Consider the following 27,315-nt stretch of genomic DNA (forward strand, 5'->3'; position numbering starts at 1 on the left):
AACCATATTTTTCACTTACTTGTCCTCTCCCTAAAAAATTTGCTTGCACTACCTGACCCCATTTTTCTTGATAACATCCAAGACACCAAAGCCTGACTGTTGGGTGATCAGAAAATGATGTCATATTGTAATTTTGCTCTCTTTTGTGTCTATGGTTGTAAAGCTTAGGAGCAAAGTGAAACATTTGCCAAGTTATGTTGCGTCTATGACATCACTATCTTGTTTTACCATCAAAGTACGCATCCTAAAAGTACAGGAATTGGTATAAAGTCTTAGTGTATAGTGGTCTGCTCCCTTCTGGAACTCCCCGGTATTGACATAGTCCTGAATCCCTACACTGTTAGAGTGAATGCATTTATGATGGCAGACGAACAGGGAAAGTGTTTGACGCTAGTCGGAGTTTGTGTACTCTCATCGTGTCGTCTTGTTGGTGGATTGGTGGTTGTAAAGCGCCAAGTGTTGGCGGCTGTGGGTGGCCAAGTTTGACTTACCTTCCCCACTTTTTGAGGCGCCGACCTCCGAGTCATCCCGCGTGCCGCTGTGGGAGTTGAGGTAGGTGGCGGGGACCCAACCTTGCTCCTCTGAGGTGCTGACAAACCACCAGCCTGTGGAAAAAAACCCATATGGTTTAAGATTTGTATTAGAGGTTTTCAAATGGCAAAGTAAATTGCTGGGCCATAGTCAGCTGTTTGTTGTCATGGTGATTGATACAATCATGTTTGCAGATTGAAAGCTTTATTATAACATTGTGTTAAATCAGTTATTTCAGTGTTTATGGAAGAAATTTGAGCACAAAATGCAATTAAAATGGAACTAAAATTTCTAACTACTGCAAAAACTAAATTAAAAACACTGTTGTTGAAGGATTTTGCTATAAAGCGTTATATTGTTACAGCAAAAAGAGAAATATGTAATAGTTTTTAATTGTTTTTCAATAGTAGTTATTATTGTTGTGACTACATTTTAAAGTTAGACCTATTTTGGTATGCAGATGTAATGTGCAAGAAAAAATTTGACTAGATTTGAGTACAGTACACCTAAAAATTTGGCCAAAATTGCCCCAAAAAGGGAACATTTGGGAATCCCCAATAACACGTGCTTAACCACTATTGGCACCAAAACCATCCTAAACATAAACACGGCACCACCCATTCTCTTGTTTGCTGTGGTAACTGAGATGTGATGCACCTGACAGCTGCTAGGAGAACCATAAAGAAGGCGAGAGTGTTCCATCTCAGTTGGCCTGAGACTCGTTTGCACGTGTTCTTCAAAAAATGTTGTGTTTGAGGGATTTTAGTTCCACCGTGGGAAGAAAACAAATGGAAAATCCCATTGTGATCGGTTGTTACCACAGTGCTGTTTTGGGATTGTAGTAGCTTATTAGTGCCATCGTAGTGATTCATGTTGACGTTGAAGCAATGTTAGCTGGACAGTGGCTTGGAAACATGGTTGAGGACAAGCTGGACATGATGGCAAGATGGACCCGTCAAGGCACAGTCCTCCCTAACCAGGGATTGTGGGTTCAAGTCCCATCTAGGATAATCAATACATCCAAAGACCAACATGTATTGACATATAGCAGGCTGAACCAAAAAGGTGAAAAAAAAGCTCAGAAATCACAGTTTTCAGGGCCTCAGTGGCCTAATGGATAAGGCATTGGCCTCCTAAGCCAGAGATTGTGGGTTCAAGTCCCGTCAGAGGTGACAATGTCTTCAATGACCAGTATTTTGGACATGTACCTCCTTACATCAGACTTCAAGGAAAATCGAAAGAAGCTCAGAATTACTTGTGTTTGTGGCCCCAGTGGCCTAATGGATAAGGCACTGGCCTCCTAAGCCAGGGATTGTGGGTTCGAGTCCCATCTGGGGTGACCAATATGATCAATGGCCTGCAACTTTACTCACTCAGTACCTGGTAGTTACTTTTTGCTTATAGCAGACTGAGCCAAAACGTGAAAGGTGCTTAAAAATTGATTGTTTGCATGGCCTCAGTGGCCTAATGGACAAGGCACTGGCCTCCTAAGCCAGGGATTGTGGGTTTGAGTCCCATCTGAGGTGACAATGGCTTCACTTGTGTGTTTTGGCCATTTGCCTCCTCAAAGCAGACAGAAATGAAAAATCGAGAGAAGCCCAGAAACACATTTACTCCTCGCCTCAGTGGCCTAATGGATAAGGCACTGGCCTCCTAAGCCAGGGATTGTGGGTTCAAGTCCCATCTGGGGTGGCCCATTCCTTCTATGATGAACTTTTGGCCATCTTCTTCCTTGAAGCAGATTGAAACAAAAGTCGAAACAAGCTCAGAAATCACCATTTCCAGGGCCTCAGTGGCCTAATGGATAAGGCACTGGCCTCCTAAGCCAGGGATTGTGGGTTCAAGTCCCATCTGGGTTGGCCCATTCCTTCTATGATGGACTTTTGGCCATTTTCTTCCTTGAAGCAGACTGAAACAAAAATCGAAACAAGCTTGGAAATGCATGATTCCATGGCCCCAGTGGCCTAATGGATAAGGCACTGGCCTCCTAAGCCAGGGATTGTGGGTTCAAGTCCCACCTGGGGTGGCCAACACAATCAACAGTTGCTCCGTTCATTTTGGTGCTTGACACTCTACTTCCAAAGACAGAAAAATAATCTTGCCATACACTCTAAATTCAGTTTGCAACTTATTGTTGTATATTATTCTTGCAAAACTTGGATGTATACACAAGACTAAATCACAACAAGCTGTCGAGAAGTGCAGTAGCAAAGACGCAAATACACACACAGTACAGATGTCATTTTTGGCAACATAGACGCACTGTTTTGTAAAAAGATCACACACCAAGTCAATCACAAACGGCCGTGTTTTCCAACTGTTGTTTATCGCAACCATCCATTCTCTGTGTTGCTAACAACAAGAATTTTTTGACCACAAGTCGGGAAAAATGACTTAGCACAGCCAATTCCTGACAACCAACAAACATTTCTGCCCCGGTATGACAAAAGCAGCAAAACTCAGCATATTAAACCCATCAAAACACTTGATATACTTTAAGTGGCGTCCTTAAAATCTGCATCTTTTTAGGAACAGAATGTCTTGCAACGTCCAAAAAAAAAAAAAACACTCCATGTCGATCCAATGACTTTATTTACAAACCCAATTGCGCAAGTTATGAACAGACGACAAAACTCTTGTTTTTCAAACTGTGTTTGACATCTGGAAACTGCACACATGTTCATTTTCACTGTAATCCAGACCAGATTGGCGGAACAGGAAACAAAATATACACAAATTGTTTTTTTCCCTCTTAAGTACAGAATATGTGAACATAGTCTGCCTTTCCACACCATGAATCAACGCCACTGACATTATTCGAACCCGAGACGAATCCATGTAACAGCAACAAAAAAATCTGTATGCTTCTTGCACAAAACACTGATTCAGCAACGAACCAAGGCTTTTTTTCACAACCTGGAATGACGAGGAATGCGTCCACGCAGCAGTTTTGCAGATATTTGACACCACTGTCAAGAAGAGCTACAGAAAACTCCAGCTCCTGTATTTATTAACAGTAGATACAGTATCAAGATACACACAAACACAGGCTTCCAGTTTTAGTAAAACACTGGGTTTCAATTACCTGGTAGCCTGGGGTGTACTGAAAAGGCGGGGTAGTGGGAAAAAAAAGCACAACACGACTTTTAAGAACTAATGTTGACCTAAGAAACAGCCTTTTCTGGCTCCAGGACGGTGAAAGGATCGCCTCATGGTCTGAAAACGAAGCACTACTTGTACACAGCTGATGTGGAGACACAGTGAGCCTTCAATGTGTGAAAGGCCACCCCTGGAAATGTGGCTTTTCCCTAAATGGATGCTTGTAGACTTGCCATCTTGCTTCCTAATTTCCTAATTTGACGTAAAAATGAAGCTTAAAAGTGATACTACAGGAACTTTTAAACCCGGAATGAGGTCAATACCTCCAATTTGTCCCAGAAGATGTCGTACAAAACGTAGGAAGGAGGTTAATGTATCTTCCATGTGCTTCTATGACTCCACACCATAACTTAAAGAATGATTTGGAAGAATAGTCTAAAGGGGGGGGAACGGCAAACCCTGACAGATCATAAACGTCATCTGACACATTTGGGTTGAAATTATAATGACTTGCAAGCCAGGTCTTCCTCATATGTTGACCCTTAGGGATGCCTTTATGGAAGACTGACACGACCAAATTCAAAAAACTGCTGAAGACCATTCCAGAAGAGTAAAATATTCCTTTACCGAATACTTTTACGGTATTCAACTTAACTGACCTTCTACCTCCAGCAAGGGTGAACACAAAAAAGTTGCATACCCTATAGAACAAATATAAAAAATACAAAGACTACACATGCCATCTTGTGGCCTTCCAAGAAATTGTAAGCCACCTCCATTGTCACAATACCAAATAAGGAACTAAAATCATCTCTCCATAAGCTTTTCTAAAGAATTTAGGCTACATTTCACATGAAAGTGGTTCAAATAACAACTTGGAGTGGTCCAACACCTTAAAAAGAGCCTTTTTTGACCCTTGCATTTGTCACTAAAGTGGATGTACAAATAGTTTGGGATCGCAGAAGATAAATCAAAAGACTTTCCAAACATACGCTTGCTCAGCCGAGCAGTAAAGCTCTTCTTGCCCGCAGACAGACGCCGGAGACTACAGTAAGGATATATTTTTACCATGTGAGCATAGAGTAGACATCCAGGCCATCCATCATGTCGTTTGGCGGCTTAATCTTGCAGAATTTCCTGCAGGTTCAGATGGCGTTTAGCCATGAAGTTGAACATCAAAAGCAGGTGAAAAAAAACTCTTTACCTTCCAGGTTTTTAGCCATTTCTGCCAAGTCCTCCAATGCGATACAGAAGAACATTAAGTACTACTTTTGTCCTTAAAAACCTTCAAGGTTCTCATATGTCTTCACTTATGGACTCCACCCTTATGATTAGGAAGGGTGGGGCAAGTATAATGCATGTATTATAAATGTGGTGCCAAAGGGGGTCTTGAGGCATTCCTGGACTTTATTTTTTTTATCGAGATGTGGAATTGTGTCAAGTTAAATACTAGCTGGTCCGTAGAGAGATTTGCTACACAAGACTGGGCACAGCTGGTCTATGGTTGCCCCTGAGGCTTTGGCAAACTGGCTATTCTAAGTATATTTCCATTATGAGGAGGGTTTTTCTGTTAAATATTCAATGGAAAGTGTTAGCAAAAAAGTAGGTGCTAATATTAAAACACCTCTTTTAAACTGTGGAGAGGAATCCTGAAGGATTCATTAAGTTATTACAAAGAAACAACCCCTCCGACCCACTAACTTTGGCAGGAAATGACTTTTTCCATTTCTACACTAGTTTCTGCAAAGCTCAACAAGCAACACCCCCATTTCCATCAGAATCCCAACCAAGGAGACAAATCAGAATTCTCTGAATCTGTGGCCCCAGTGTATTAATGGATAAGGCACTTGCCTCCTAAGCCAGGAATTGTGGGTTCGAGTCCCATCTGTGTTGGACCAAACCTTCAATGATGAACATTTGGCCATTTTCTTCCTTGAAGCAGACTGAAACAAAAAATCGTAGGTAGTTCAGGAAACCTCATTTTCCAGGCCCCAGTGGCCTAATGGATAAGGCACTGGCCTCCTAAGCCAGGGATTGTGGGTTCAAGTCCCATCTGGGGTGTGCAATGCCTTTGGTGACAACCATTTTTGCCATTTTCTACCTTATATCACACTGAAACAAAAATCAAAGGAAGCTCAGGAGACCTGTCAAGTATGGCCCCAGTGGCCTAATGGATAAGGCACTGGCCTCCTAAGCCAGGCATTGTGGGTTCGAGTTCCATCTGGGGTAACCCATACCTTCAATGGTGGTCATCTGGCCATTTTCTTCCTTGAAGCAGACTGAAACAAAAATCCAAGGACGTTCGGGAATCTATGTTCGGAAGGCTCCAGTGGCCTAATGGACAAGGCCCTGGCCTCCTAAGCCAGGGATTGTGGGTTCGAATCCCTTCTGGGGTGGGGCACACCTTCGATGACCTCCACTTTTGCCATGTTTACCTTATATCACACTGAAACAAAAACCAAATGAAGCTCAAGAGAACCTGTTGTCAAGGCCCCAGTGGCCTAATGGATAAGGCACTGGCCTCCTAAGCCAGGGATTGTGGGTTCAAGTCCCATCTGGGGTGACCTATACATTCAACGATGGATACATGGCCATTTTCTTCCTGAAAATGGAAGCAGACTGAAACTCAAATCGAAAGAAGCCCAGGATCACTGATTTGCATGGCCTCAGTGGCCTAATGGATAAGGCACTGGCCTCCTAAGCCAGGGATTGTGGGTTCAAGTCCCATCTGGGGTGAGCCAAACCTTCACTTTAAGGCTTTTTGGCCATTTTAGTCCATGTCGCAGACCAAAATCCAAATTGAAAAATGCTCAGAACTGCCTAACTGCATAGCCCCAGTGGCCTAATGGATAAGGCACTGGCCTCCTAAGCCAGGGATTGTGGGTTCAAGTCCCATCTGGGGTGAGCCAAACCTTCACTTTAAGGCTTTTTGGCCATTTTAGTCCATGTCGCAGACCAAAATCCAAATTGAAAAATGCTCAGAACTGCCTAACTGCATAGCCCCAGTGGCCTAATGGATAAGGCACTGGCCTCCTAAGCCAGGGATCGTGGGTTCAAGTCCCATCTGGGGTGAGCCAAACCTTCACTTTAAGGCTTTTTGGCCATTTTAGTCCATGTAGCAGACCGAAATCCAAATCGAAAAATGCTCAGAACTGCTTAACTGCATAGCCCCAGTGGCCTAATGGATAAGGCACTGGCCTCCTAAGCCAGGGATTGTGGGTTCGAGTCCCATCTGGGGTGATACTTGCAATGGGTGAACTCTTAATCACTGTTGCTGCGGTTGATATCATATCATCCAGACATTGCAACTTTGGCTTGAAAAGTGAGGAAAACTGGCCTCCCTCAAAGCTCTGTCCCAGATTCCCTGACATGGTTTTTAATCCAAACTACAGAACACGTGAACACTCAAGTCAGCAACATTATAATAAACAGCAGGGCGAAGTTAACACTTGACACAATCAACTTCAACGCCAAAATACTTCTTAATGTGTTGAAAAACACAGCATAAAAATGTGAAGAGATCAGCAGATTTGTGGCCTCCATCGCCAATTAAGAGATCAATATGTCAGAACATGTTTAACTTACATTTTATGACTTTCTCTCCTTAAGGGGAATTTATACTAAATTAAATGAGCTCTGAATTCCTGTTGGCCACGTGCATGTGTTGATATTGGCAAAGCCCCGATGAAGTGATGTCACTCAGTTCGATGAAGCTGCATTAGCCTACTTCCATTGCGGGAGCATTTTGCTATTTCCTTACCACAAAACCTCCAATTTTGGCCCAAAACCACCACAGATCGATGAAATGGCAATGAATTTCAAGGTGGACTGTTTGCAGTGATTAGCAAATCTGGATTACAATCAAAATCTAGAAATCTAAGACCAGAGGTTCCAGTTTTACATCTCCAAATGCTTAACCCCATTCCAGAAAGTCCTTCATCCCACGAACCCCAACATATAAGTGCCCCAAAATGGATGACTGGCTCTAAAAAGCTAGGAAACCACAATGCCAACATGGAAGTACTCAATCAGATTCTCCATGGACGCTCAACACGCAGCAGGTATCTGAAAGCCATTGTGGAATTTAACTTCCTCCGAAAACCTTGGATAAAACGGCTGGACGGTGGTGTTGTGTATGTCTGGCTGTGGCTCCCCATCGGGTTCAAATCCTACTGAAGCGGTGAGTCAAAACAAATATGTGGACCTTAGGCTCCATGCAGGATACTTCAAAGTTATCCTGTGCTATGTTCTCCTAGCTTAAGGCTGGTGAAAGCCAAGTCCCCTTTTCCCTTCCAGGTCACAGTTTTTCCTCCTCTGTCTCTGTTTCTGTTTCCATGGCATGCTTCTGAAGAACACATGAGTCCCATTAGCATTTTACTGTCTCAGCACACCATTAAAGCTCAGCGTCAACCCCGAGTGGGACAAAACCTCCCGGGCTCATCTTGCCATTTGTGTTTTAAAGCCGCTTTATTTGAGAGTTTTTAACAAAAACACATGGATTTGGTACTGCTGGGGTTCATTACAGATAACCACGACGTAACTGTGAGGCTTAAGTATCATCGTCAGATTGAATTTAATGGGTTGTAAAGCATTTCATCCATTTTAGGGGGCTTTGTCACGTATCAATTTCCGTACACCATATCCGCACAGGGTGCTGGAGCCTATACCACCCTAAATTGGTCATCAGCCAATCACAGGGCACAAGAAAACGGATGATCATACTCATATAGTAATACAGATAATTGCATATTTTGGAAAATGGAGTATCCTGAGCATAGGGAAAATATGCAAATGCAACACTATATGTGTTGAACCCAACAGGGATTGAACTCTCAATCTCAATGCTGCAAAGCGGACCTATTAACCATTCATCCATTGTTTTTTTCTGTGATGGTCAATAGGTTTTTTTGGTGGTATCTAACAATGAAGCTCCCAAATATTTTCCTAGGGTTTAAACAGCTGACTCGATGCTTTACAGCTGGCATTTGTCAATCCGACACGTCTTGCTGGCTTTCCATTAAAGTGCGGCGGAATAATTAATGCAAGTCTGGGAGAGGCGGAATGCTGGCTTCTAGCCTGAACTAACAGGGGGACAAAAACAGGGCTGACTGGAGGCCAGGATGAACCTCCAGATGGAGCTAAAACTATGTGGATATGCAAAAGAGAAAAGATGTTTGAACGAGCTGACGAAGCATCGCATCACAAAGACGTTTGAGTCAGTCATGCCGCGTTTGTTTTGATCACTCACCGCTTTCGCTCTTCTCGATGACGTCGACCACCTCACCCGCTTGGAGGCTGATCTCCGCGGGTTCCTGTTTCTCGTAACTGGCCACCACCACGTACTGTTCCAGGAGCATGGGATCCGAGGCATCCAAACCTGGAGTCGATGGGAAAAAACAGGCTGTCAGCCAACTCCCGGCCATAGGTCCCCTGGAACGGCCGCTGGGCACGCGTTGTGCCATAGGCCACTTTGTCACTGGAGCTCAGCCAATCGTAATCTTTACGGAGCTCAGTGCATCTTCCCCAGAGTCTAGCCATAGATTGGCATCCCCCTCCAGCCCAACGTGAGGGGCAGTGGAGATGCAGATGAAGTTTACCAACAGATCATCATCCCAAAAAAGGGAATATTCAAGCAGAAAAACGAACAAAATCCATAGCGCGTCCCATAAATCGCCTCATCCGACGGGTATCCCAAAGTACTGAAACCGGTTCAGGTAGACGGAAGACCATAGTTGGTAGCGGCGTCCCCCGATAAGATGTTTTAAGGACTAAAGGAGCGAGAAATGGCTTCCCTTGGAAAATAAACCATCTGCTAAAAAAGCCTCCTTCTCCAGAGTTAGTCGGGGTTGGGACTTGGAGGAAGAGTAGGGGGGTTGTGTACGCCAATCATAAGAGTCGGCACTAGAAGCCTTAAATAGAACCAGATGAAGGGGCTGGAACAGAACTGGGAGGGAAGGCCCTCCGTGAAACACTAGACTTCGGCCTACGGCGAGTGGCCCAGCCAATGGAAATGTTCCTTTCTCTACTTCGCTGTGTTAACCGTGTCAACACCAGTGGTGACTTAGTTTCAGCTTGTTTTCCTAACTCTAACGCATCGGGCTCTGAGAATCGAGCCCGAGTATGGGTCGGCATGCCCGCAGATGGCTTTTATTTGTGGGGATATGTGGAAATGTGAGCCATAGTGGACGAGAGGAGAAACTGAAGCTTAATGGTGAAAAATCTCGCAAATAGTTGAAGTGGACGGAAACGATGTAGTGGTAACAAGGCTCAACTGATGCAATTAGTTGACCTATAAATAAATGTTTCTGCTGATGACACTTTAATGTGGTAGGGAATGGTTTGAAGTTTTTACAAATGGGTCAAATGATGAGAGGAATTGCATTTTATTGCAGTAAATTGAATTTTATTGCACTAAAATCAATAAATGGCAGGTAATGTGTTTTTCTTTTTCATTTAACCATGAAATGTACAGTAAACTGGAGTTCTCGTTTCAGGCAATGAACCTATTACACATTATTTAAAGAGAATAAAAAGCTAAAATCCACTTTAAATCAATTCCAACCTTTAAAAATGTTATGACTGTCTATAGATTGAACTAAAAGCCATTACATGTGGTACCAAGCTGCCTAAAAAATGATTCTAAATTCAAAACCCGCCCATTTTATAATATTAGAAAAGCTGACTAGCTTATGCTGAATCACGAATATGCCAGAATCCACTGCCCCAATATTGATATTTATAATGGACAATATGAGCATTTATGATGATTTGACACTTGATTTGAAAAGCCAGACATTTCAACCATGAAAAAGAAAAAGTATTCAGAAGGGGAAGCAAAGGATGCATTTATTTTTCAAACTCTTGCTGGAAAAAGGAAGCGTGTTTTAGTTTTTGGACCAAAAAACGCAACCAATCCATCGGAATGAAGCTCATCACATGAGACAGGCCCGGATTTGATTTCCATTCACCAAATATATCACTAGAGAATACTCCCAATATACTCTGGATATCTATTTAACCTCACCGATTAAAAAAATGCACTATTTGTGAAGGTCGACTGGTCGCCATCCATCTTTTCAATTCCTACTAGACGGTCTAAACATTGTGAAGAACGGTCGCCCAAACCACACGACTGGAGACAAAACGCTACTTCTATTTGAGGTATTGTCTCCTCGTCTTCCAAGTATAATATGACGGTGGTTATAATTCAGTTGACGCAGGCAAAAAAAAAGCATTCATTTTCCAAAGGGTACATGAGTGTTTTTACATTGGCTGATGACTTACTACTACGAGGACGTGAGTGCCACAATGCTTTCTACGGATCGTAAAACTCAGAAAGTACTCATGCATATGTTGGCTTTCCTGGGTAATTACTCATTTGAAATGTGGTGGGTGCACATGTGTTTTGGAGGTTGTAACTATTTTGCTGTTATTCAGTATTCTTCTCAACTAATAGAGTAATTGAGTTTGGTGATTGGGTGGGACAAAGGCTAGCCACGGGTGTTTCAGCTTCATCGTGGTTGTAATTTGGAGTAATCGTTAGCCAGTCTGCAGCGATAATTCACTGCCCCCCCACAGCCCAGACTAATAGATTAGAGATTTATTGCCCAAAAATTATATTGCCCATGGCCCCAGTGGCCTAATGGACAAGGCACTGGCCTCCTAAGCCAGGGATTGTGGGTTCAAGTCCCATCTGGGGTGACCACTGTCTAAGATGGCCATACTTTGATAGTACCTGACATTTGCAGTTTGTTATTTAAAATAGAATGAACAAAAAAGGTGAAAGAAACTCAAGAGTGAGATTCGCATAACCCCAGTGGCCTAATGGACAAGGCACTGGCCTTCTAAGCCAGGGATTGTGGGTTCGACTCCCATCTGGGGTGACTAATGACTAACTTGACCCTTCTTCAGTAGTACCTGAAATGTACTCTTTGCTGTTTAAAGCAGACTGAACCAAAAGAGTGAAAGAAACTCAGAACTCCTGATTTACATGACCCCAGTGGCCTAATGGACAAGGCACTGGCCTTCTAAGCCAGGGATTGTGGGTTCAAGTCCCATCTGGGGTGACCCATACCTTCAATGATGAATGCATGGCCATTTTCTTCCTGAAAATGGAAGCAGACTGAAACCAAAATCGAAAGAAGCTCAGGAACAAGTGGGTTACATGGCCCCAGTGGCCTAATGGATAAGGCACTGGCCTCCTAAGCCAGGGATTGTGGGTTCAAGTCCCATCTGGGGTGGTCAACTTCTCTGCTGGCCAACATGGTCCTACCCTTTAGTGGTACCTGACATTTGCTCTTTGTTAGTTAAAGCAGACTGAACCAAAAAAGTGTAAGAAGCTCAAAACTGTGGTTTGCAGGACCCCAGTGGCCTAATGGACAAGGCACTGGCCTTCTAAGCCAGGGATTGTGGGTTCGAGTCCCATCTGGGGTGTATATATTCAATCTGTGCATGTTTGCTGCTTTATAGCAAACCGAACCAAAAAAGGAAAATAAGCTCCAGCTTTGCATGGCCCCAGTAACATAAATAAACACAAATTCATGTCCAACAGACATTATGGAAGATGAATGAGTAAATATATTCATTCCTTTGTGCTGTCCATCAAAAAATCAAACCTAAATTCAATATCTGCATATATTGACATTTTCGCCATTTGCTTCTTTAGTAGACGACTGAACTAAAAAGTGAAAAAAAACCCTCAGAAATAGCAGCTGTCATGGCCCCAGTGGCCTAATGGATAAGGCACTGGCCTCCTAAGCCAGGGTTTGTGGGTTCGAGTCCCATCTGGGGTGGTAATCACTTGAAGTGAGCAAATACTTGACTGTCTTCTCCATTTTGGGTGCAAGAACAATACCATATAATGTCATCTTGACATTTCAGTTGTAAATACTACTTAGGCTACAAAAGTCAGGAAAACTGGCCTCTTCACTGTCCAAAATTCCCTTCTGGATCATTCACTCCTGCCCTAAATCCAATAAATTGGACATCTATTGCCATCAATGGCAGCCAAACACTTTAAAAATTAGTTTTACAGTGGCTCAGATTTATCCAAGTTCAAATATGGTGAGATTAGGAAAGATCACATGACTTTTTTGGTTCAATATAGTGCAGATGTCCTCATGTCACCGCATCACTATGCGGCCCTCCGCGAGGAAAGGTCAACCCGAGACCGAATATACTGATGTTCCCAAGTAGAATTCTTGGCCTGAAACCTTTACGAGCTTGTTAGACCGTGTTATGAAAAGAGTGTTATGGCGTTCTGTGACTCTGTAATTCAGTAGCCCGAAATCTCACTAATAGGAGCTTGTATTACTAGTTGTTTCAACAAAACGTTGTTGTTGCCATTTATTGTTTGGCAATAAAACCACTTGGGAAAGTAGGCTCGATGGAATACTTTATGGTTTTTAGTGGCCATGGGGGGTCTGCATAATATATTAACACTAGTGGGTCAATAGCTCCTTTATAAAAGCTCCAATTTATGTTATTTTAGATAAACTAGGAATAGGAGACTTGCCTATTCTGATTATAATTCATTTTGGAATAAAAAACAAACAATGCTAAGTTAAAAATAAAAGTATATGGTAGGTATATTTACTGATACCCCTTATACATGAAGATATTATTTTAAAATTTGAAATAAATAATTGTGCAGTTTAATAAAAGGTCATTTATTGCAGAAATGTACAAAACTAATTGATAATCCAATTTGTCAACTAATATTTTGATAAATTAGAGCTTTTTTTCACATCGTACAGATGACAAAATCCCAACTATCAATGGTAAATATTAATGTGTTCATTTTGTGTATTTTACAAAGGATCTGGGGGTGCTGGAGCCCAATCCTGCCAACTGAGAGCATCAACAGATGAGGGACACCCAGAAATGACCAGCCAATAGTATAACGGTAAATATTCTATTTATATGAATCCCAGTTTATTGATGTTTGTGTACTTTGCTCAGTCTAAATTTCAGCTATTAAAATATAAATCCAAATGATAAATTGATTAATGCATGTTTTCCTGGGGCCAAATTAATCTAAACATCAACAAACAAGGAGACACTCCACAGTAAACTAAAGTTATTCATCATTCCTTGCAGAGGATAAATAATCTATGCCTATAAAAAGTATTGTTGCAGATTAAACTTTATACTTAAAGATTTACAACTGCATGTTACACATTTAAAGCATTTATTTGCAATTTAAAGAGCCCGTTAGCTTCCATGACACTACAACGACTCCCAATCTATTTTTATTCAAAAGCGTACAGCGGGAGAAATAATTTCTGACTAAACCTGCTGGCCTTAACATTAAACCCGACGTGACCCTTCCTTCCAATGGCTCCTTCTCTTTCTGTGAATCTCATCATTGTGTATTTAGAAAGTCAAGGCTCTTTTTAAAGGCACACTTCTTACCTAACGGCTTTTCATTGAGGAAACAGTGGCGAGTTGTCTAAAGAAATGTACCCTTAACCATTTCCCGTGCCTCGTATCCAACTACGAACACAAAACACCTCTTGACCCACCCGTACATCAGTTAACCCTTTGGCTACCGGCCCATTTACGTAGCGTAAACATACACGTAAAGCACCCCCCGCCGCCTCCATCCCCGGGAGTCCTGCAGCTCAAATAAAGACAGCGAGGTTGCTGACATAAACACACACTCCCTTAGGTTGAGGCGCAACAGTGAAATGGTTTCCACTTGCCACGTAAACCTCCTCCCCATCTGCTTTTCACATGCGCTGCACCCCCGAGCGCTGCGCCTCTTTTTTTCTTCTTCTCGTCTTAAGCCTTCTCACTTTCCCCATGCATTCACAATGTGTTAAATGTTACCAAAATATCACAAGCTGCTGGATGGAGTTCAACAGAAATGGCATGTTTTTATTTGGGGTCTAGTAAAAGTCGGCTATAGGTAGAGAATACACAAGTTTTCAGGTATTAGATGATTTTTTAAGGGGTTTTAGTCCATGTTATGTCACTAGATTTTCAAAATTTGCTGATACTGGAGAAAAAAGTATGTTGAAATTCTTCTTTTCTTACATATTTCATTGCTGATTTCAACAAAAAGCAAATAAAACTCTTAAATCCCTTATTTACAAATAAAAACAAAATAAAGTTGCAGAAAAATTGTTAAAAATTGAATTTTACATTATTTTGAGCTAATTCACTTATGATTTCTTGACTTTTTTTGTACATTTGCTCTTATTTTCTGCAAAATGTTTCAACCGTGTAAATATAAACAACCCCAAAAGATGTCCAATCCAATTTGAGGAAAAACCTGGCAATTCGCTCTTTCACCTTTTTGTACTAAAACAAATTTGTTTCTCATTTATGAGAGATCTGGAAAAGATTAATGACCTTTCCATAATATGCGATAGCGAGGGTTTCAAATTGCTAGTTTATGGAACAAAATAAACCTGATACATTGTTCAAACTGGAAAAATTGATTTTCCTTTCATTGAGAAGGTCAGGAACAAGTTAAAGGGTCATAAACTCAGTGCTTAGCAATTAAATCATTGACAGCAATAGACGTCCAATTCAGTTAAACTGGATTGTCGTCAATAACCATTGTCCATTGTAGCATAACTCCATTTAAAGATCTCCAATCTCTCCAATCTCTCCCCAAATGCAAAAAAAACCAAGCTGATTGTGTGTTAAGCCACCAATGTTTAGATTTGTCGTGCTTGCCAGGTAAAGCGCACATATTTTTCCTCAACCGCCCAACCACTGGCATTCTCAGCAAAGTCTAGCGGGATACTGCCACCGTGTAATTATGGAAACCATAAAAGATGCAAGCTCCAGCATAAAATTTCACCACACTCTGCTACAGAAGCAAGGTCAAGCATTTCATTGGTGCTAACCACCAATGTCCACCGACATTTACAGATCTATAAACGCATAAACGCGTGTCATTCTTAGAAGCGACAACGCTCATTAAATACTAATTAGGACGAGATGATGAATTTTCCAAGGCACCCGTATAAGTTACTTGACACACACATACACACAGTGCAAAAAGAAAACATTTCCATTTTGCAATGTCGTTGGAATTCCTTGTTACATAAAGCATAATGCCATGGAACATATGATAAATTTAGATTAGACGACATTTCTTTTTTTTTTTCCGGAGCGGTAAATCTGTTCAAGTGGAGCAAATGTGCATGATTGCAAAAAAGAAATGTCATTTGGTATCAAGTGTGGGTATTACTAGATTGCAAACACACATAAAAACACACACAAAAGTGACAACTAACAGACACGAATGCACTTGCCAGCTGCAAGCATTCTTTTACTGTAGCGGCCTCCTACGCCCGTTTCCCAATGGTCAACTGAGTCACTCACACGTTCTTCCTCCCTTACGCTCTCCACTCTCTCTTGCACACCCACGCCAAAAGCGTACACATCTCGCCAAGCTTGGCAGAGAAAATATATAGAGGCATAAACAGGTGGTCCATTTAGCGCCCGCCCATTATCTTCTAATAGTAAGTTAGTCGGTTCAAAATAAATAAAATCATATTTGAAGTGACCTGCAGTTGATTTTTGGACTTTTGCTTTGACCTACAAGTATAAACTTGAGATAAGAGCACTCACTTTATGGTAGCAAACAGCTTTCAACTCTTCAAATTAGGCAAATCGAGATTACATTTTCAAAATATACGCTTGAAGATGTTTTATGAAACTCCCCCTAAAGGTTTGCTTTAATTATTATTATTTTTTAAACCCAATTACAAATTGGTTAAGCTCAACAGAAATTAAACATCGAAGTTTTAATAGCAATTCAGATTTGTCACTAGTGCAGCACATTTAAATATAGCAATACTTCCATACATATATTCTTTATCCTCTCCCAAAAAAAGGCAATAACATCTCATATAAAAGGCACTATCCCTATTTCTTTATTATTCTCTTTATGCCTTTATCTTGTATTATTCTAGACAGTCCCAATATCACAATAGTTGAAATTTTCCTTACCCGATTTGCGTCTTCCCGAGCCACCGCAATCCCTGCAAATAAAGCAACACAAGAAAGACATTGTCATTAGCAAGCTTGCTGTCCCAAAGCAAGAGCAAGCATTGATATGGCTTCATTAAAAGACTATGGGAACACAGCTCAATCTATTTGTGGGACGCTCCCGATGCGGTTGGCACAAGCACTGGAGACCAAACCCTCATTGGGAATGCATGTAGGACATATCCAAAGGCTGGGGAGACCAAATAGAACTTGTGTGGGGTATCAAAACACAACAAATTGCCATTCGAGTCATCAAGTAGGATTGACTGATGGGAAAATTAAAGTTTAGAACTCTCTAGTGGGTCGCAGGGGTCCTATTTATTATCCTATTTGTAAGACTAACATTTTTATTGTTGGTAAATATCAAAATATGTCAAATTGGGCTTTTGTTGCATACAAAAACACAGTACAGTATTCCCTCGATTTTTGCAGTTAATCCGTTCCATATCCACCCGTAATAAGTACATTTCCACTATCCATTTTTTTACTTGCCACACCATTATTATTCCCTCAGCCAATAACATATCCTGCCAGTACTGTAATATTTTTTGTAAAGATTCTGTAGACTAGTATTTACGTTTTACATATTTTCTTTCCAATGTTTTTCACATACTGTACATTACAATTCCTAACATATCCTAGCAGTATTGAGGCATAGTACTGTACTTTTTTTTGCAGGCCAGTACTTATTATTACTGTCATTACCTAAAACTTGCGATGTCACCAAAGTTGAACCGTGAAATGGCGAGGGAACACTGCACTTTGTTCCAGATTGAAACCAAAAGTAAGAGGCCAGTTTAGGCCGATCTTGAGTCACATCCAAACACAAACTGAATTCACGTGTTAGTTAAGATAAAGTCACACTTGGCCGACTCCTACTGAAGTTCTGAACTCATGAACAAATCTCCAAGGACACATTTCCAACGACAAGCATTAGATAATAGCCTTCCATTAAATAGACATTCTTTTATATTAAACTATCAAACTAGCTCGTGATTCCAAACACTTTTTCATTGGCTTTCCGTGAAGACGAAAAGTAGAAACGACGTACGAGAGGAGGAACTACAGAATGATGGACATAAAATGGATGACCTTTGTGGTGAGTATGTGATCTGGGAGGACAAGGAATGCAAATTTTGGATGGCTTTGACGCCGTTGCAATCAACGCTGCGATCTCGGGAGCGTGCCAAATCTTTAGCGGTGTTAAGTTTACACGAGTTTGCTCTCTAAGAGCTATTGATTCATATCTAATTGTTGTTTATAATTGCAATCCATCAACACTTGTCTGAAATGTGTCATGTAAATCAACAAGTCTGTCAAGTGAATAAAGGGAGGATTGTAATAAGATTATTTGGTGGGAGGTTTAACTCCGTTTTTGCTGGCTAGTGAGTTAACAGCTGAATTCTATTAAATGTTGAAGACTGTTCTTTTTTTTCCTTAGTTGCATTAAATACTACTTTATTTATTAGTTTGTACATAAGTAGACAGTAGGCTTGATATAATTAATTGGCAAAACAACAATTATTTTTATAATTGATTGCCATTAAGAGACACTGTTGAATTAAAAGTGGCCTATTTTGGAGCTTTATGTCAGTTACTGTTCTATATATTTTCTTTTTACATTTTTTTTTGATGAAAAAAAACTGAAAATGAATACTATTTACATGCATATTTTGTTGGGTTTTTTTTAGATGAACTTTTAATCGTGCACCTAAAAATCTGACTTCTCTTGACTTAAATATCCACAGTAATCTTATTTGGTGAACCACTAATATTTAAAGTGCGCTTTTTTCCACAGTATCTTCATCTTCTCGTATTTCCACGCCAAATACACAGAATTCACGCTGGGACACCATCGTATTCATCCAAATGTAAGTAGAGTCCTTTGTTTCTCTTATTGTGCCCTGTGATTGGCTGCCAACCAGTTCTGGGTGTCCTCCAGTACTGTAGTTGTCTGAGATAGGCTCCAGCACCCCCCTTGAGAGGATAAGGATAACTATGATGTTGGTATTGATCATTTTCGTAGAAGTACTAGTTGTCATGGTGATATTAATTCCTATACTGGTGGTAGTAGTTCTGTTAATGTTGGCTTTTATTGTAGTGAAGGTTGTTGTTTTTTTAATACTACTAGTGTAGCTCCAGTAGTAGTAGTAATGATTAAAATACTACAGTACTACTTAATAGTACTGCTAAAACAGACTTGAGTCTTACTATTTAGTTCCCTCTAACGGCATTTTAACAACATAACATCCCTTCATATTTTCTAACGTGCATATGCATGCTTGCCTCTAGATGGCAGGAGAAGATGGGATTTCAGAAAACTACATACTGTAGTAACCTGTGTATATTACTTCAAATTTGGAATGCCTCAAGGGACTTTTAAACTTTTATGGTCATTTAGAAAAACTACTTTAGTACTAGCAATTATTATTTGGCCATTGACACCTGTAAAAGCCAGAAAGTGGGTTAATTGAGAACTCCCACCCAAAAAATATCATAATTTGTGCATGAAATAGTTCACTGTCATTGTTGTTGACTGTGTCATTTCGTAATAAATGTTTTAAAGTAAATAATGAGTTAAGGCTTGGTCACGGTTTGCTTGTGTGGGCTGACTTTTGGACTTTTGAGAGCCCACACAAAAAGCCTTGTTTAAATTCAACTGAAGCGTCTCCTGGCCTTTACGTACTTTGAAGTGGGATTAAAATTCGTGAGACGTGTGGGCTTGCTGGACATGGAAAGATGACTCAAGAGCTTTTTTTTGGGCCAGGGTACGGACGGCAGTGTCAACATTCCTTGTTGAAATTCACGCCTGTGCACTACTAACAACAAAGCTTGGATGAGCATAAATAAAAGGAGAAGAATATCGTTTCAACTAGGGATGATTTTCTCTAAAGAGGAAATGGACAGTTTGACCTCTAGTGACATTCCACACTTTGAAGTCTCATTTTTCCACTCCATTTTAACTGGGAGGTGCCAATGAAACTTATTATTTCTTTACAAAAGGTTAAAAGTATATATTTTAAGGAGCTTGAATCCCATAAATTAAAAAAAAAACATGCAGAAAAGTGGACGAAAACAACTTTGCAGCCAAACTAAAGTCCCATTATTCACTAGCAAAGAGCCTTTTGTTATATAACTGTCATTTAGACTCTCCCATATTAACTAATTTGCTTCCAGTTAGGTTTTCCATCTTAAAATTCACGATTCCTCCAACGTATTCGACGTCTATTACCGTCAACGGCGCCCTGAAACTCGATCCATTCTCCTTTGACAGCGAATGAGTTAAGTGAGTCTGACAAATGGTGACAAGTGGTGAACTTTGCCACATTTTCATGACGCCGTTGATCCTAATTGCATTTGTTCTGGGATCAGATGTCCCCCTTTTTGCCAGACGCTATATTTCATTAAAGGCCATCTCACTCATCTGGATCCAACACACACTCATACACAGTATGATGAGGGTGCTATGAGTCAGTCTATGAAGTACACACTGAGATAGTTACTCACTCTGTGGGAGGGTTAAGGTCCTCTGACTTGGTCTCAAAGAACTTTAGAACCTCTTCACTTTGCGAAATGGGGGTGGGGAGCTTCAATAGAGCCTGTAAGAAAGAGAAAAAAGCTTCTGGTAAATGTAAAATGGTCAAATGTTTTTGGGAAATAACGTTGACTAGCAGTGAGTAAGCTTAACATAACCAGGTGGAGGCTGTGGAGGGGAGGAAGAAGATTTGGTAGTCTGTGGGGGTGATATAGAATAACAATAGTCTGTCTGAGACAGCTGCTTTGGAGACGTGGAAGAAGGAGGATTGATAGGAAACATATTTAAAAGGGGCACGTCTGCGGCCTTGTTGGCTTAAGTTCATTAAAGGGAGTAAGTACGCTCGCTGCTGGACGAGCCAAGAGCCAAGAGCGATGGTCCAGAAAAGAAAATTGGATTGAAAAGCAGGAAGTAGTGGAGAGTGGAAAAATACGGGCGCTGGGGAAAATAAATAAATAAAAGCAATGTCAAGGAAGAATAAGGTCAGGGAAGGGGAAATGGGGAAACTTCAGAGAATATAGGACCAGGCAATATTTTTTTAATGCTATAGACGTGTTTGTTTTTTCATGGTGGAATCTTGTTTTTATGCTATTCTTTGTTTAAGATGTCATTGTCTTCTTAAAAGCACAGACAGGTGTCAAAGTGGTGGCCCGGGGGCCAAATCTGGCCTGTTGCATTATTTTGTGTGGCCCGGGAAAGTCAATCCTGAGTGCTGACTTTCTGTTTTAGGATTAAATTAAAATGAAGAGTATATATTTATATTAAATTTCCTGATTTTCCCCCTTTTAAATCAATAATTGTCATTTTTTAATCAATTTTCTCTGTATTTTTAGTTAAAAAATAATATTGTAAAATCTAAAAATATATTTTAAAAAAGCTCAAATAAACATTGTTTTAAATCTACAAAAAAAACTAAATATTCAGGGCATTTAATCTAGTTCATTTAATCCATTTATTAAAAAAAATCGAAATATTATATCTAAAATTCTAAAAGTCATTACAGCAGGGCTAGGGTCAAACATGCGGGTCGTGGGCCGAATGTTGCCCACTAGGGGTCCGATAAAAAAATAGTATTTTCCCAAAATGGTGACTTTCTAACAGTGCTGAACTCTTTTCTATTCATTCCAATGCAGGATTTTGTCCAAAATAGCCAATATTTTGCCTTCTGTCAATTTTTTTAATGAAAAAGCAGGACAGTGGCACGCTTGGCAACACACCTGCCCGTCTGCCACTACCCGCCTCGACTTAACAATGATGCGAGGGTCATGTTGTGCTGATTCATTGGTACTTTCTTCTCGTATTGTAGTCCTAGCGAGTGTGCCCCCACTTCCTCGACTTCCTTTTTAAAAAGGCTGCCTATTTACATTGGCTACAGGAAATGAGCAGTGCAGATAGAGCACTGGCTTTCCTGTCCGGGACTGAGACCAGAAGATAAATGCCCGAAGGCTGCCCTGAAAAAAACTTCTACAACTCGAATAAAGCACTCAGAGAGATAACTTGTCCCCGTCAACCCCTGTCCAAGTCAAACAATAAAGAGTTCAGTCATTGACTGACCTACAACATAAAAGTTTATGGCATTTACAGGCCATAAAATAGGATTGGTGGACGTGTGTTTGTAGGCAATTAGACGTACTTTGCAGTAGTTGTCTAAGTGCTTCAGTCGTTTGACGGCGACGTCTCGGATGTGACTTCGGCGGAATAGGACTTTACCTAGAGGGGAAGACAAGAGACTTGGTTTTAAAAGTTTATTCAACTAAAAAAGAATTTATAGTATTGATGAGGATTTATTTTCAATTGGTAAAAGCTGAATATTTCAATGTAAGGAGAAAATTGCTTCCTTACTTGGCTGCAAAAGAGTTGATATGCATGTTTTAAATGTTTTAATGGAATTGAATTCATGTGGACATTGTTGGTTAATTGAATTTATTGAGTATGGCTTATTTAGCAACTTGTGGTTTCAATTTTTCATTTCTGAAAGGTTTTACATCAATTTATTTTATTATGGTAGAGATCGGAGATGGTAAAATGACAAAATTGATAAGATCCAAATACATTACTACTCATCTAAAGCACATGTGTCAAAATGGTGGCCCGGGGGCCAAATCTGGCCATCTTATTTGCTTGGACGTTATGTTGAAGTAACGCTCACAGGCTCCCAAAATAGCATCAGGGCAGTTAGGTCTGTTTTACAAAGGATCTCTTGACTGCTCCCTTCTGCTTTGACTCCAAATACGTTGATCAGATTAGAGCAATTTCTCCCTGCGAACCTCCTGCTTGCAGTACAAGCTTGGTGGAGTCGGTAAATGATCGTAAAAGAAAAACAATGCGACATAACTGGCCTCGCTTGCATACAATAAATTGTAACCATAAAAAAAAAAAACATGGGCGATATATCCTTCTATTCATATACATAACAAGGACTTCCAAATCTGTTTTAACATCTTTTTGAACAACAATATAAACATAACATTCCTTTTTCGACAGGCATATTTAAAAACCACAAAAAATACAAAGATGTAAATTTATAATTAGTGTTTTGTTACCTGGTAAAAAAGGAATAATCCTTTTTTTAGGGTCTTTTTGACCTCCTTCTAAGGGGAATTTGTCAAGAATCCGCATCTGGAAGAGAGTAGAAAGAAAAAATGATTTGAAATTGAGTCAGTCATTGTGCGTCATTCTTTTCAGGGTGAGATATGTTATGCTACATCAATTCAAGAGCCTGCTACTGTGACATCCATCATACATAAGAGCTACTTTGATCTCTGAGGCAGTAGACAAGGTTACGTTGCACACTTTTAACTGGTTAAAAATGCCTTCTTGAGCACGTTCCACTTGAGAAGTTTAAAAGTCATCAGATAACCGACAGAAGTGGCCGACATAACGTTCGTGTCATCTTATTTAATCAACTCGGCTTTTAGTTTCCACTTTCAAATATATCTAGGCCACAAAATATCCAAAGACGGATTGTTTTGCTTTGTTCCAGATGTGCTTAGTGGAGCAGAAAAGTTCCAAGTTCAAGGGAATCGTGGAGTAAAGTAGTTGGGGGGAAAAAAGGACCAGGTGGGAAAATAGAAAATGTACGAACTCGAGAATTGACTAAAGGATTTTCGCGGTGTTATGTGGTTTTTGGTATTTTTTGCTGTCTTTACAGAATACTCTTGACTTTTTTTTAGCCCAGGGGTGGGCGAACTTTTGGGCCTGGGGGGCCACATTGACTTTAAAAATTTGAAAGATGGACCAGGTCAGCACAAGATATGATACAGATAAAAAAGTGCATCCGTTAACAGTACATATGAAACAGAAACAGAAAAACTAGAGTATCAACATACTCATCACTCATCATTAAAGTAAAAAGTATAAAGTACAAAGTCAAGTCAAAAGGAATGTATTAAGAAATATTAAAATGTCATTTAATAAAAGATAGAGGGGCTGTAAAACACCAAAAATAAATAAGAGTGGACAGAGCTACTGCCACTGGCTGTTTTAACCTCACACATGGAAGGATTCAGAGATGTGGTTTCCTTTGTAGACGGTCAACTATTGTCATTGTGTTTAAAAGTGTGGAGTGAAATGCTGTGTCAGAAAAAAACATCCTTGTTTGAATGGGCAAAAATCCACTCCAAAGTCCTTACGTGTAAACCCAAAAACATCATGTCCTCATTCCACGCTGGTTTGGAGTTTTTGGATAGGATTGTCTGCAAAAAAAAGTAACCTCAGCCAAGGAGGTTCTGTTTTCACTTTTGAGGTTCGTTTGTTTTTCAGGGGGGGGATGATATATTCTTTTTTTTTTATGTGGAGTCAGTATTATTCTAAAGATGTTCCCATGTAGGATTTTGCTTGATTCTTTCTGACAGATTTTTCAAAATACTAATCACTCTAATTGTGAAAGGTTAGAATGTAATTACTTAAAATTATTTGTATGAAAATGAATGACCATTTGAGATATAAAATGTAGATATTTTTTTTATAAATGGATTAAAAGAACTGGATTAAAATCCCTGCATATTCAGTTTTTTATAGATCTAAAACAATGTTTATTTTAGCTTTTTTATATTTTTAGATTTTAGAAAATGATTTTTGAACTAAAAACACAGAAAAATGATTAAAAAAATTAATTATTGATTTAAAAGGGGGAAAAATCAGGAAATATGATATAAATCTATACTTCATTTTAATTTGATCCTAAAACAGAAAGTCAGCACTCATGATTGACTTTCCCAGGCCACAAAAAATGATGCAACGGGCCAAATTTGGCCCCCCGGGCCGCCACTTTGACACCTTCGACCTCCAGGAAGGACAAGAATGGTCTCTTTAGCAAATAGATTCACTAATCTCCCAAATCTTGCTCATTTAAAGGATTCTACCTAATTGAGATAACAGAAAAAAGGCAAATAAACATCACCACATGCAAGTAAGTGGGGACAATGGAACTTTTTGGAAAGAAATCTACCACGGGAGGAATGTTAATGTGGGCGGAGCCTTCAATTCTTGACTTTTTGTTTTGACGTATACTCGACACTTGTTTACTATAGCGAGATTAGAGGTCACTGACCTCTACCCGGGATTTACCGTTGCTTTAGGTTGAGTGATACGAGCTAACGTCTCAGTATCAGAACACTTTGGACATGTGTATTTTTTGGCAATCTTATCACTCCGTCTGTTTTCCATTAAATCGCACTAAACGCAGACGGGATAAGACCGATTAGGGTTCAATTCCTGCAATCCGAAAATAATGGCGGCTCATAATAGACTTTTGGGGTAGTTTCGGTCCAAAAAAAAAAGGGGGAAAAGGCTAACCAGGTCGTACACTCCCAAATCCTCTTGTGGAATGCAGCAAAAAAACAAAAAAAATGTGCTCAATCCACCCAGGGTGTGGAGGCTGAAAAATCCCTTCGGTTTGACTCCGCCTCTAAACTCTGTTTGACACACTGACCGCTTGCAAAAAAGAGTAAAAAACTGATCTGGTATCAGCACTATTTTGACAGGAAAATAGGTTAAGTCTGTACATGAATTTAGGGAGAGAAAACTGCATTATGATCCATTGTTTTGATATTTTTTTGGTATGAGTATGTCTATGGCCTTGTTGGCTAATCATTGTCCACATTGTGACTGGTCTTTGTTTACCACGGAATTGATAGTTGTCTGATGAGATCATCAACACATGGGTCACTACATGGGTGTCAAATGGCTCTTTATTTTCAACTGGGTCCAATTCCACAGAGTACAAAACAAGTAATTGTGTGCTAAGAACTGAGAAGAAGTCTGGAGTTGGATCGTAGGTGGCGTTTTGGCCCGGGAAATGAAATCTCAGTTTGTGGTTTTGAGTGAAGAAAATGATTGGTTCAGTTTTAGGACGAATTTTGGAGGAATCTTCTCTTGGATCATGTTCAATAACCCTTGCCTCTTAGTTATGTCCAAAACCACAAAACAACGGTGCACCTGCTCAATATTTATCAAAATGTTGTCAACGCCTGACATTGTGCTTCACGTAGATTATTAAAATCCACTTTTTCCAGGCAGTTTCGCTGCTAGAACGACACCGATTCTCACAAATAACCACAGATATATATAAAAAAAAAAAAACACCTTGACATTAACCATCGATGAACATGACGACAAATGTCGACAAAAACGTGAAAAAAACCTCCTGTTTCCATTCAACAAGCACATTTCCTGGATATTAGTAAGGGACTACAGAACAAAGGGTTTCCTTTGCTGTATACTCTCAAAGCTTAGCAAAAAGCAAAGAGAGATTTGATTCAATAGTAAAGGATGTTTTAAAATAGATTTTTGTCAATGTGTTAGTCCACATAACCTTAGTAGGAAGTATTGCCTTAAAACTAACTGCCTAATTACCCCAATTGGCGGAAAAATGCCCAAAAATGCGGCTTTGACCTAAAAAAAAAAAAAAAACTGACCTTTTCCAAAGTCTTTACTGGAAACACAATTTTAGTATTTGCTAAATCCTTAATCCTCCAAGTATTATACTTCAGTTTAGCCATGTACAATATGCCTTTTATTTCATTTGCATTGTAAATCTACCCCAACTATTAGTCCATTTTACCAATACCCGACATACTGCAACCCGCTGATTAGTACTGAAAGAAGCGACCACTTTCGTTAATGTGGCAATAATACAATTGACAAAATTATAGAATTCAGACATGTTTGTTTTGTATTCTTCAGGGTGTTTTAACGCCCATCAATCCCTAACCTCCACATTCCTCCTGACATGTTTTGTTCCTCCCTCCCTTTTTTTTTTGCGGATAAACGTGATACAGCTGTTGACTAAATTGTCTATAGTCCACTTCTTTTCAAAAAAAAAGGGCATTCCATTAGTCTTTGGATCCCATCCATCATCCCAAAGGCAACGTAATGATCCGAAGGTCAAACTGAAGGCAAGCAATATGTTTAATGGCAAGGCTGTAAACATAAATAAACCGGAAGATGTATCTCCTGTCAAAATGACTTTGTATATTATTGTTTTGTATACCTGTAGGTCAAAGAATTTACTGTATCTTCTGTAGATGACGTGAGAAGTCGAGTCTGAGTAGGTCACATTGATCAGATACACCTAAAGGGAGGAAAAGCACATTAAAATGAATTAAATTTAAGACATTTCCACCATTAGTGACGTATTTACTCAAGTCACAACAACAAAAAACAAAACATCACTCCCATTTTTACTTGAAAAGGTCAGCAAAGGTCAAGTAAACTCATTAAAGTCGACGCGCTTACGATTAAGATGCCGAGCATAAAACTCCATAGGAAAAACTGACGGGAGAAAAAGAAACAATAGGTTCCAATTGCGTCGTTGCACTGACAGCAGTGAAGTGTAAACACATACAAAGGTTTGAACTGGGATTGCATGTCAGTCAATAATTTGACAAAACACAGTTGGGAGAATTTCAACCTTTTGTTATTTTCTGTTTGCATGAACTATTGTGGAGAAAAAGACAAGATTTGGAAGTAAGCTTAATGCATTTCAATCGGGGCACGTGGGAACTCGCGCTGAGGGTTTAGACACGGGGTGTTCACACACACACACACACACACACACACACACACACACACACACACAATGTGCAAGGATGGTTTTAAAAGTCGGGCCTTTATTTTGGTTTCTTAGGCAGGGTGTTCAG

At 40.0% G+C, this 27,315-nt stretch overlaps 1 protein-coding gene, 1 long non-coding RNA gene and 19 other non-coding genes across 23 annotated transcripts in view; 20 read left to right on the top strand and 1 right to left on the bottom strand.

Annotated features, from left to right (window-relative positions):
- Positions 1-27,315, bottom strand: part of LOC144205489 (SH3 and PX domain-containing protein 2A-like) — a 36,104-nt gene that overhangs the window by 6,787 nt on the left and 2,002 nt on the right. For 2 of the 3 annotated variants that reach the window (XM_077729892.1, XM_077729891.1), the window contains exons 2-8: positions 26,667-26,747; positions 22,717-22,792; positions 21,807-21,883; positions 20,146-20,237; positions 16,600-16,631; positions 8,879-9,007; positions 492-605 (exon numbers count right to left, since the gene is read on the bottom strand). In XM_077729892.1, the coding sequence (XP_077586018.1) occupies positions 492-605; positions 8,879-9,007; positions 16,600-16,631; positions 20,146-20,237; positions 21,807-21,883; positions 22,717-22,792; positions 26,667-26,747 (601 nt within the window). Of the gene's footprint in view, positions 1-19; positions 375-491; positions 606-8,878; positions 9,008-16,599; positions 16,632-20,145; positions 20,238-21,806; positions 21,884-22,716; positions 22,793-26,666; positions 26,748-27,315 lie in introns of those variants that run through there. The other variant, XM_077729893.1, reaches the window with a different exon arrangement.
- LOC144205491 (uncharacterized) lies at positions 279-18,510 on the top strand. Its single transcript, XR_013328109.1, has 3 exons — positions 279-552; positions 13,448-13,534; positions 18,437-18,510. It is a non-coding gene; the product is annotated as an uncharacterized LOC144205491 (long non-coding RNA).
- trnar-ccu (transfer RNA arginine (anticodon CCU)) lies at positions 1,631-1,703 on the top strand. Its single transcript has one exon. It is a non-coding gene; the product is annotated as a tRNA-Arg (tRNA).
- Positions 1,798-1,870, top strand: trnar-ccu (transfer RNA arginine (anticodon CCU)). Its single transcript has one exon. It is a non-coding gene; the product is annotated as a tRNA-Arg (tRNA).
- Positions 1,985-2,057, top strand: trnar-ccu (transfer RNA arginine (anticodon CCU)). Its single transcript has one exon. It is a non-coding gene; the product is annotated as a tRNA-Arg (tRNA).
- Positions 2,151-2,223, top strand: trnar-ccu (transfer RNA arginine (anticodon CCU)). The gene has a single exon. It is a non-coding gene; the product is annotated as a tRNA-Arg (tRNA).
- On the top strand, positions 2,318-2,393 carry trnar-ccu (transfer RNA arginine (anticodon CCU)). The gene has a single exon. It is a non-coding gene; the product is annotated as a tRNA-Arg (tRNA).
- trnar-ccu (transfer RNA arginine (anticodon CCU)) lies at positions 2,485-2,557 on the top strand. The gene has a single exon. It is a non-coding gene; the product is annotated as a tRNA-Arg (tRNA).
- trnar-ccu (transfer RNA arginine (anticodon CCU)) lies at positions 5,619-5,691 on the top strand. Its single transcript has one exon. It is a non-coding gene; the product is annotated as a tRNA-Arg (tRNA).
- Positions 5,787-5,859, top strand: trnar-ccu (transfer RNA arginine (anticodon CCU)). The gene has a single exon. It is a non-coding gene; the product is annotated as a tRNA-Arg (tRNA).
- On the top strand, positions 6,121-6,193 carry trnar-ccu (transfer RNA arginine (anticodon CCU)). The gene has a single exon. It is a non-coding gene; the product is annotated as a tRNA-Arg (tRNA).
- trnar-ccu (transfer RNA arginine (anticodon CCU)) lies at positions 6,294-6,366 on the top strand. Its single transcript has one exon. It is a non-coding gene; the product is annotated as a tRNA-Arg (tRNA).
- trnar-ccu (transfer RNA arginine (anticodon CCU)) lies at positions 6,462-6,534 on the top strand. Its single transcript has one exon. It is a non-coding gene; the product is annotated as a tRNA-Arg (tRNA).
- trnar-ccu (transfer RNA arginine (anticodon CCU)) lies at positions 6,630-6,702 on the top strand. The gene has a single exon. It is a non-coding gene; the product is annotated as a tRNA-Arg (tRNA).
- On the top strand, positions 6,798-6,870 carry trnar-ccu (transfer RNA arginine (anticodon CCU)). Its single transcript has one exon. It is a non-coding gene; the product is annotated as a tRNA-Arg (tRNA).
- On the top strand, positions 11,259-11,331 carry trnar-ccu (transfer RNA arginine (anticodon CCU)). Its single transcript has one exon. It is a non-coding gene; the product is annotated as a tRNA-Arg (tRNA).
- trnar-ucu (transfer RNA arginine (anticodon UCU)) lies at positions 11,441-11,513 on the top strand. The gene has a single exon. It is a non-coding gene; the product is annotated as a tRNA-Arg (tRNA).
- Positions 11,624-11,696, top strand: trnar-ucu (transfer RNA arginine (anticodon UCU)). Its single transcript has one exon. It is a non-coding gene; the product is annotated as a tRNA-Arg (tRNA).
- trnar-ccu (transfer RNA arginine (anticodon CCU)) lies at positions 11,798-11,870 on the top strand. Its single transcript has one exon. It is a non-coding gene; the product is annotated as a tRNA-Arg (tRNA).
- Positions 11,991-12,063, top strand: trnar-ucu (transfer RNA arginine (anticodon UCU)). Its single transcript has one exon. It is a non-coding gene; the product is annotated as a tRNA-Arg (tRNA).
- On the top strand, positions 12,350-12,422 carry trnar-ccu (transfer RNA arginine (anticodon CCU)). Its single transcript has one exon. It is a non-coding gene; the product is annotated as a tRNA-Arg (tRNA).

The sequence above is a fragment of the Stigmatopora nigra genome, chromosome 12, assembly GCF_051989575.1.
Source record: "Stigmatopora nigra isolate UIUO_SnigA chromosome 12, RoL_Snig_1.1, whole genome shotgun sequence".
In the NCBI taxonomy this organism is placed as follows: domain Eukaryota; kingdom Metazoa; phylum Chordata; class Actinopteri; order Syngnathiformes; family Syngnathidae; genus Stigmatopora; species Stigmatopora nigra.